Source organism: Sinocyclocheilus anshuiensis, unplaced genomic scaffold (assembly GCF_001515605.1).
Source record: "Sinocyclocheilus anshuiensis isolate Anshui unplaced genomic scaffold, SAMN03320099.WGS_v1.1 scaffold54, whole genome shotgun sequence".
Classification (NCBI taxonomy): domain Eukaryota; kingdom Metazoa; phylum Chordata; class Actinopteri; order Cypriniformes; family Cyprinidae; genus Sinocyclocheilus; species Sinocyclocheilus anshuiensis.
This window is the reverse complement of record NW_015547654.1, coordinates 1,251,995-1,262,429: the sequence shown is the minus strand read 5'-3', so window position 1 is coordinate 1,262,429 and position 10,435 is coordinate 1,251,995. Positions and strand designations below refer to the sequence as shown.

At 37.2% G+C, this 10,435-nt stretch overlaps 1 protein-coding gene across 4 annotated transcripts in view; it reads left to right on the top strand.

Annotated features, from left to right (window-relative positions):
* The window catches only part of stmn2b (stathmin 2b), a 13,773-nt gene that overhangs the window by 1,288 nt on the left and 2,050 nt on the right, over positions 1-10,435 (top strand). Inside the window, exons 1-4 of one of the 4 annotated variants that reach the window (XM_016504358.1) lie at positions 4,623-4,896; positions 8,808-8,903; positions 9,275-9,450; positions 9,601-9,792. In XM_016504358.1, the coding sequence (XP_016359844.1) occupies positions 4,878-4,896; positions 8,808-8,903; positions 9,275-9,450; positions 9,601-9,792 (483 nt within the window). In that variant the 5' untranslated portion in view covers positions 4,623-4,877. Of the gene's footprint in view, positions 1-4,622; positions 4,897-8,807; positions 8,904-9,274; positions 9,451-9,600; positions 9,793-10,435 lie in introns of those variants that run through there. The other 3 variants (XM_016504361.1, XM_016504357.1, XM_016504360.1) reach the window with 3 other exon arrangements.

Genomic DNA, 10,435 nt, shown 5'->3' with positions numbered 1-10,435 from the left:
TCATAAAAACTAATTTTTAGTTAAAAGTTTCATAAGGACTCAAGCCAGTTTTACTCATTAAAATTAAGTGAAGTGGTTTTAGTGTGAACGGATGATATTTACTGAACATTGAGAGCTCATCTGGAGGGGCATTTGCCCGTGCAGCTGCAGTGGACAGAGCATATGTGTGAGAGAAAGCGGGAGGTGGGAGGGGCAATTATTGATTTCCAGGGTGGGCATGCTGATGCACTATCAAACAAACCACACAAAGGACTTTTCGCTCGTCCACTGGCCCGTCAATTTTGAGCAACACACATTTTTATTCTACTTCATATTTAGTGGTGGTTCAATACATGGTCTGCATCACTGTAGTGCATGATAGTATGATTTATTAAGTCATAATCAGTCAAGCACAGAGAATAAGAATTACTTAATGTAAAAATTAATAGTATGTTAAAATTAATTATTAAACTATATATATATATATATATATATGTGTGTGTGTGTGTATTTATTTATATATATATTGTAATATTATGTATGATATACTATGTATAATACATACAGTATGTAAACTAGTGCATGCAAGTATTATGTATAAGAATCAGTCCGTAGATGAGACCGGAAGCCAGACCCATAGAATTTACAAATGGCCGCGCCCATTTTTACAACAAGAAAAAGGTGTATAGAAGACGTCGTTGTTTACTATACAACCGGAGCACATGCCGCTGAGGTGAGGGGCGGGACATTTAAACGTGCACCAGAGGCGGTTTAGCCAATCACAACACACTGGACTAACTAACCAATCAGAGTCCATCGCGTATTTCTGAGGGAGGGGCTTCATAAAAGCAGGAAATGATCAGCGCGTTAGAGAAGGGCCAGAGCGGTGAAGAATAAAGGTAAATTATGTGAAAAATAATGCGTATCACTGTAGTGCATGATAGTATGATTTATTAAGTCATAATCAGTCAAGCACAGAGAATAAGAATTACTTAATGTAAAAATTAATAGTATGTTAAAATTAATTATTAAACTATATATATATATATATATATATATGTGTGTGTGTGTATTTATTTATATATATATTGTAATATTATGTATGATATACTATGTATAATACATACAGTATGTAAACTAGTGCATGCAAGTATTATGTATAAGAATCAGTCACGACAAAAACATTTAGTTCATGTAAAAATTGTAAGTAGATTAAATGAATATGTAAAGTTAATATTAGATTATCTTATGTAAACTTATATGCAATGCATACATACACAGACACACACACAATAATATATAATTAGATTAAGTGATTTTTACAGTTGTGCCTGCTTGTAAAAATGAGTGCATAAAAGTATGATATATAAGAAACAGTTATGCCAAAATACAAAGAATTAAAAATAATGCGTTTTTTTTTTTTAAACAAAGCATGAACACGTTAGACTGGCCTAGAACAAACCCAGTCAACCACTCCTTTAAGCAAGACATTGTTTTCTTGTTCGAGCCACATGTAAATGCACAGTGTCCAGATGGCCTTGAACCTCTGGAAACTCTACTAACTCTAAAGAATGGAAGTCGTCCAGTGGTCAAGATCAGTGTGCAGAACATCACAGATCATGATATCAGGCTTGCAGGGAAAACTGAGCTTGGGACAATACAGTCAATAAAGTATCTGTATTACCAGTGGCAGCATCACATTTTGCAATAATGGCCACGATCAGTGAGGTTCAAAAAAACACTGGCAAGAAACATCTCAAAGTCTGGGGTTCCCTGACTTCTCTCAGCCATTCATACTTCACATGATGCGTACAATCAAGGCCTGGGTGCTGTCTTGTATCAGAATCAAAACGGCAAGTTAAGAGTAATAGGTTATTGCTCAAGAATCTTGACAGCTGCCGAGAAAAACTACCACCTGCACAGTGGAAAACTGGAGTTTCTAGCCCTCAAATGGGCTATAACAGAAAAGTTTCGAGACTACCTATTTTATACACCTACCTTCACCATGTACAGTGATAACAAACCCCTTTGTTATGTGTTGTCCTCTACAAGGTTAAATGCCACTGGATGCAGATGGGTTGCTGAACTTGCAGACTTCCATTTCACCATTCGCTATCGCCCAGGTCAAGAGAATGTAGATGCTGATTCACTATCCAGAATGCCAGTTAATATAGAGACAGCAATGTGAGAATGTACAGAGGAGCTTTCAACAGAGTGTGTGGGAGCCACAATACAAGCTGTGGAGGTCCAGCACGACCCAGATCCACCACTTACCTTAGTCTGTCAGGGTGCACAGGCATGCAGGGAAATTGATGATGAACATTACAAATCATTATCAAAAGAGGAGATCCAGGAAGCACAAAGGGATGACAAGAATGTCAAAGAAATCATAGACTACTTGCTTCTTCAAAGCAGTGGCAGTCAGCCAATCCTATTTAGAGGTCTAATGCGTGAGTAGGACAAGCTGTTGTTGGACAAGTATGGCATAATTTAGTGTAAAACATCACAACAAATGCAGCTAGTGTTGCCTGCCCAGTTTAAGAGTACAGTATTGTTTTGAGAGAACTACGTGATGAGATGGGCCACCAAGGCACAACCAGCCTCGTCAGAGAGTCACCACACCAAAAAATGTGTAATTTGTACATTAAAGCTTTTTTTATTTTTTTATTGGGCAACAAAGTATTACCGTATTTATAGAAAGTGCACAAGGATTTAACTTCTTGAAATTCACAGCCAGTTTAATAATGATGTGAGTTTGTGCTTCTGCTCACTCAGCTGTTCAATGAGGCAAATAATTTCTGTTCTAAATAGCCTAGCTAAAGCAGAAATAAGGTGCTATCAAATGTTACAGAGTGAACTTTTTCATGAACTAAGCAACTGGTTTTAAAAGAGATTTGTGTAGGATTTATTTATTAAAAGCTCTTGCTTTTCCTGCTTATTTGTGTTGTGAGTACAATGCATTCTTGATCATTGCTATGCTGGAAACATAATAGAACCCCAGTTTGGCTCAGATATCTTAGTTAAAGAGTAACCATGAACTTTAGTGAAACTATTTTTCACATTTACAATAATCCTCTCACTGCTCTTTAAATTAAATTCCCAATGACCATATCTGAAAACTATGCAGTCTTTATACAGAAGTGTCATTCAAGCATAACCAAAACTCATTTTAAATTCATTAAGGAAACCCTTTTGATTAATAAATGACTCCAGATATCTGGTTCATTTGCTTTGTCCTTTTTAATGTTTAGGTAATTCAGCATAACCAGCGGCAACTGTAAGATTAGTGCTGCACTGATAAACCAATTTTTTCTCTGAACATATGTACCGTTTTGTCTTATCTTAGAACATTTTTCCTGATGAAATGTTGTAAATGAAGCCATGCACTTGGCTATAACCAGCTCTGATGTTTCCTTAATTAAGGATCCAATGCCACCACCATGTGGTTGAAAATGATAATGCAGTGCTGTCTTTTGATCATGAATCTTTAGGCGTGACCCTGAGCTGACATGTCTGTCAGTACAAGATTTAGGCTTCAGTTTTGGAGCGTGAAAAGATATGAAAATTAAAACATGAAGATAATATTGTGTTATTATTTAAATTAAGAGATTGCAGGATTGCTTGTTTCTGAAATGCCAACAAGGCCTATGGATTATTTAATCTACAATGTAAAATAATACAGAGGTCTCATATGTCTATAATGCAACTCATGCTATCCTTCATGTACTGCTGAGCAATTTCTAACCCGCTTTGTTCAGACACCAGAACTTGTATTATTTATTGTGCAGTCTTCGCTTCTTTCATAATTGATGCTTGCATAGCCTGCAATGAACATTTCTAATGGGTGCCGGAGCTGAATGTGTGTGTACATGTATGATAAATCATGGCTGAATGGGACTACATGGGCATATTTATTATGGATAAAGAAGTACAATTTTGTATTTCTTTATGCACTTTTAGCTGTATTACACCAATAATTACCCTGACAGTTTGTATGTACGTATGTTATCATCAGCTACATTGGTTCTGTTCATTTCATAGATCCTGTCTGGTGCTAAAAAGTGATTTATTTGTATTTTATTTTATATTTTATTATTATGTCTTATTCATCAAATCATTAAATATCGCTAAACATATTTTAATATGTTCTAAAGTAATTGTAATAATTTTAATTGAAAAATAACTAAATAATATTGACAAATATTGAGATACATGTGACGCACATAAAGGCATCATGCATAAAACAGCCATTTCATCTCAAGGGACCCTTGATAGTGCTGGGAGGGGCACTCTGTGTCCCAGTGCTGCTTTGGCGGTGCTTCTGCCACTATATCTCCCCAAATGTATGTATAATTAATTATAAAATGCTGTTCAAGTGCGCAGCATATTATATATAGGATTCATTTATATCATCATTGTGAATACCGTTAAGGAAGACGGAGTTTTATGCAGTTGATGCAGTGATGACAGACACAGCTAGTTTAGCTATTCAGATAAAATAATCCATAAGAGATTATTCGTGCTTCATAGGTTACTGTATCCAATGATACACCAGCGCTTCCAGTAATCGCCGTCTTCTGATGTAGTTTACCATATAAAATGAATATAAATCAATGGGAGCTGTGCATGAGCGGGCTGCACCACTGCTGAAAAAGGGGGCAGACGCAATTAGTCACCTTGTGCGCTCCTCACCGTTGACAACCTGTACATTAAACCGGGCGCGCGACAGCCTTTCACTTGGAAGTGCGCGTGAAGGGACAACAGCAGCCAATCTGATTGAACACACGCACTCTTTCCCTCAGAGCGCCGTTCTGCTGACTCAGTGCCTTATCAGAGCGAACCGGTTCCTCGCCAACGAACAGACCAGAGACGCACCAATCGCCGCAACAACTCCAGCCATGGCCAAAACTGCGATCGGTAAGACAAACCTTGCTTCAGCATGTCTCTTTGATGCTGAGAGGATGCTGAGAGATGCACAATAGACCCTGATGCAGGAGAATCAGAGGTCTGTCAGATGAAAAATTATTTTAGATAGGCTAGATATATAAATCTGCTTTCTCCTTCCACGCGTGCTGTTTTATTTTCAAATATGGCTGTGCGTTTTGGCTGCCTACTCACTTTTGCTTAAAAAATGGGGACTTTATAAATGAGAAAAAGCATTAAATGGTGTTATTATAGTGCATATCTCTTAAAATACACCGAGACATGCTTTAAAAAGCCTTAAAATGATTTTCTTATGTGTCAGTGCACCTGCCGGATCATGCATCTCCAGCATAATGCAGAAGGACCCCACCCAAGATCCAGCTCTGTGTTTCAGCCTCCAGAAAATCCTGTAAAGCCTGGCAATACCTGACTCAGAACAGTTTAAACCTTTTGACATCCTCTATACATGATATTTTTATCCTTTTCATCAAATGAGCTAGATGTGGCTGGTACATTTATTGCCAAACAAAGCTTAAATAGGGAAATACAGCATGGTAATGAATTAGGCTGTTTGAAATAGCTTATTGTTTTTATCAATGTGGGTATGTTTGTTATAAAGGCTATATTCCTTAATTTCTTGCCAATTATCACAAATGATAGGTTGGTAATTGGTTTATTGCCAGTGGTTTTTCGCTGATTTGAGAGCATGACTCATTAGCCTGTGGGTTTATTAAAGAATGGCTGCATTTTTATTTTATCTCATTTATAATGGGTATATAAGAATCTATTCCCACACCTACAATGGCATATACAGTCTACCAGCACACATGTCACATGTTTATGTTTAACCCAATTCATAATTAAAAAAAACCTCCTTGTTGATTAAACACAAGTTTTTAAGGTGTAATTGTGGATTTGCATGTACATCCTTTCGCTCACACCATTTCTAGTGCTGTATGAGAGGCAGACTGCAGTATCAGATGATTGATGTTTTAAATGGAAGTGTGTTAGGGCTCAAGTCGTCTCGCCGGTAAGCATGTCTCAGTGCTGTTGTGATTCTAGATTATGTTGGAGGCGGCCAAATTGGGGCATACCATAGACAGACAAGGTGTGCGTCGGCTTTATCGCATCTTTGCGAGATGCCTGCAGGGCAGGGCATTGGTGGACTGTAGCTGAATGTGTCTGTTCTAGCTGTCATCTCACTTAGAATGTTAAATGACGACTTGAAGAGACATTTATTTTGTGGAAAACCACTTATGTGCACTTGATCCTGCCATGCAATGCAATTACATGGAGCTGTGTCTTTAGGATATTTCATTTCATTTCACAGAACACACAAGAAATGCACCGACAAATGCCTGTGGGAATCCTCCTGCTAATGAGAAAGAACATGTCAGTCAATATAATCAATACACTTGGAATATTTATAGGGCTTAAAAGAGCCGGCAGGAAGACCTTGGTGTGTTTGTCAGCACCATTTATACCTCTAAAGTCAACCAGATCAAAATAAGAAAATTAGGTCTTAATTTATACATAATAAGCTCTCTTATTATGACTCATCTAAAAGCATTGCTTATTTAATTAGACTCTTAATTTAATGATTGGATAATTAGTCACAATTTCGTTGTCAGAAATATATATCATATATAAAAAAAAGAGCTGACAGGTGCCTGTCTTTGTCATATATACTTTATAGATCTCCTAAACGTAACCCCAGTTTATCATCTATGGTTACTGGATTACTGAAGACAGTATGACTAATCCAATCAAACTCCATTAATCATTAACCTAAGGTTCAAATATACACATTCAGCAATGCTGCACAACAGAGGGGTGCGGCTATTGCGTCAATAATCAATGTATTTTTGACCAGTTGCCACAATATCTACATCTCAAGCCAAGGGTGTGGTCTCCAGACGGCAAATACTCTTTTCTAATTACAAACCTGATATTTTCCAGCAGAAGCTCTCGGTTAGAGCACACTTTTGCACACATACAGATGCAGTCGTCTGTGTGAGATCCTTTTCACCTGCTCACCAGCCGGCTGACCTGAATTACTTGCTTCAGTGAGCTGTCTATCGTCCTTATCTCACTCTGACTAGACAGCAGGAGAGAAATGCTTACCGAGGTCTGGGAACACTCAATATCACAGCACTAAACCTCCATTGCCACCCCCTCAATTTACCGGAAGAAATGGTTTGCTCCAGTAATTACTAATTAAAGCCCCCTACACCAAAATCAGCCAGCCAGAGGGCTTTTAATCCTGGCGGGAGTGAACACAGTGATTCTCTCACTTCTTTCCTTCCCGGGTTTTTTGTGAGGGATTAATAAGCTCGTCAGGGAGCGAGAGGGAGTTGATCAGATTTTTCCAGGCTCCTCTGGGCGGAGAGAGTGAAGAAAGTAGGTTGATGCTGGAAAGCATAATAACAGTTTGAAATCCAGCTGAAAAAAAACCCCAAGCGTTCACGGTTTGATAACATCAACACAGCGCTGCCGTCAAGACATTGATTTATAACTTAAATGCACTGGCCTTGATAAATGCTGCCTTGTGTGTTCAAGGAAAATCAGATACATTAATATGCTTCACGTAGCATCTGCCATCACTGATGTTTGTATGATTTAGGCTTGTTTGCACTTAATGCTGAAAAAGAAAAATGATTCTGAAGTTGTGGATGAGGAATGATTGGGGTAGGATCAATGTAGCCGTCATAAACCGCCATCTGGAAATTTGTCTGGCCTTGTGTTTTCTCTGGTCTTGCCGACTCACTCCCCGCACACACACCCTCAGTAGTCAGAGTAAAAATGGATTCCAATAAATAATGTAACACTAAAGGTTGGGCGGTGGGGGATGGTGGAGCATGTGGTGAACATTGTCTTGTAGGAAACCAGAGCATGTGAGGACACGGCTGCTGGTTTTTCCTTAGAAAGCTCTAATGAAAACATAGTGCTGTTAAGGCTTGCTTGCTTTATTGATTGATTGATTGATTTTGTACTCTGTGATCCCCCACCCACCCAACCTCTTAGCCAAACCAGGGACCCTCTGCTATTTTCTATTTTTATAAAACATTCAAATTTTAAATTAAAATAATATCAAACATTAATATATGTATATATAAAATATATTAATTTACACACACTACACACACACATGTATGTATGTATGTATGTGTATATGTTTATGTATGTAATATATTAGTTTTATAAAGTCAGTGGACTTGTTTTGGTATTTTCTGCAATGCAATTTTAAATAATAATTTATACACTGACTATTAAAATTGTACTTTTTTCTTAGAGATACAGTACAGTAGCTTTCAATAGTAACATATCTATCTATCTAGCAATGTATCGATCCATCTATAGTGTGTAGAGTAATTTATATGTATAATAGTAATAATAATAATAATATATTAAATATATAATTATATATATACATTTTAAATCATTTTAATATATATTTTAATTGTTTTGTATTTTAATCATGTAATTTTTTTAATATTTAAAAAAATTATATACAATATAAACATTTCTAAAATCACACACACACACACACACACACATGTATACAATGTATGTTTATATACATACATATACACACACACACACACACACACACACACATTACATTATGTAATATTTGTATACATTTATATCTATATATATTCCAAAATGATTCTTTAGCTACATTTTTCTCAGTACATATTCTACTAAAATTTTGTATTTTATATTAGACTCACTACTTATTCTACAAAAATTTAATATTTTATGTTAGTCAGTGTACCTCTGGTTGAAAACCTAGATGATTTGGGTTATTTTCTGCAACATTAACGATGCAGTTTCGAATAATCATTCATAAAACAGCGAGAGAGAATCTGGGTCAATATTTTGTTTGATGTGTCTCCCCGCAGCATACAAAGAGAAGATGAAGGAGCTCTCCCTCGTCTCCCTCATCTGCTCCTGTCTCTACCCAGAGGCACGCAAGAACATCATGGGCGAGTTTGAAGGTAGGAAATGAAAATATAATACCGGTAATGAGAAGCAGTGTAGAAGGAATTTACAATAATATGTTGTGCTTTATAGTGTTCATTCTGTCTGATCTTCATAATATAGCTTTTTATTGGCCTGTATGTGTACCAGCAATACTACACATTTATTATTGTAACAGCTAATATAGATCAATAAATGTCTGATAAATGGTCAGGATGGCTGTTAAACAAAGTTATACGAGCTCATTTCATGAGCAGAAGGCAGTTGGTGCATTTTATTGCATGGATCCGGATGCTCATACCTCACCAATGTGTAGAGGAATATTTGCTGCCTGACATACTGCAGTTAATACACAGCATATATTTTACTTTATGTCTTGTGTGTTTAGACATGGAGGTTAAGCCCATTAACAAGCGGGCTTCTGGCCAGGCCTTTGAGGTCATCCTCAAGCCACCCTCTCCGACGGCTGACGGCTCCTACAGCATCACTACACCTCCCAAAAAGAGGGACATGTCCCTGGAGGACATCCAGAAGAAGCTGGAGGCAGCAGAGGACAGGAGGAGAGTGAGTTGCCCATTCATTTGTATTATATATCCATGTAGCTTATGTTTGATGTTTGCTATTTATTTATTTATTTAATGCCCTTACACTTTTATTTAATGTGAACTGATAAACAGATGATTCCTATGACTCTGCCCCACTCTTCCTCTCCAGTCCCAGGAGGCTCACGTCCTGAGGGCCCTGGCTGAGAAACGTGAGCACGAGCGGGATGTCCTGCTGAAAGCCATGGAGGAGAACAGCAACTTCAGCAAGATGGCGGAGGAGAAACTCATCATGAAGATGGAGCAGATCAAGGAGAACCGTGACACCCACATTGCAGCCATGCTGGAACGACTGCATGAGAAGGTACTACTTACACTAAAAACTTCAAAAGTTTGGGGAGAGCAAGATTTTTTAAAAATGTTTTTATGTTTTTGAAAGAAGTCTCTTATGCTGCATTTAATCACAAATACAGAGAAAACAGTACAAAAAATACAAGTAATATTGTAATATATTATTACAATTAAAAAAACTGTAATTTTCTTTAATTTTAATAAAAAAAAATGTATTTAATGTATTTTAAAATGTAATATATTCCTGTGATGCAAAGCTGAATTTTCAGCATCATTACTCCAGTCTTCAGTGTCACATGATCATGACATGATTTCAATATGCTGATTTGTTGCTCAAGAAACATTTCTTAATATTATCAATGTTGAAAACAGTTGTGATGTTTAAAGCTGACATATTATGCCCCTTTTTACGATATGTAATATAAGTCTCAGGGGTCCCCAGAATTCAAACTTTCGTCATGGCATTAGAACTAGTACACCGTTGTCACTTCAAATAACAGCGCCATGGCTGAAAACTTACAGATTAAGGGGCGGCAATATTATAATGAAATCCCTTTGCAACGTCACTAGGGGAGCGAGATCAGACATGTATGAAGGTAGAATGACGTCAAAAAGATTTGCATACGCAGGGTAAGAGTTGTGGAAGTGTACATAAG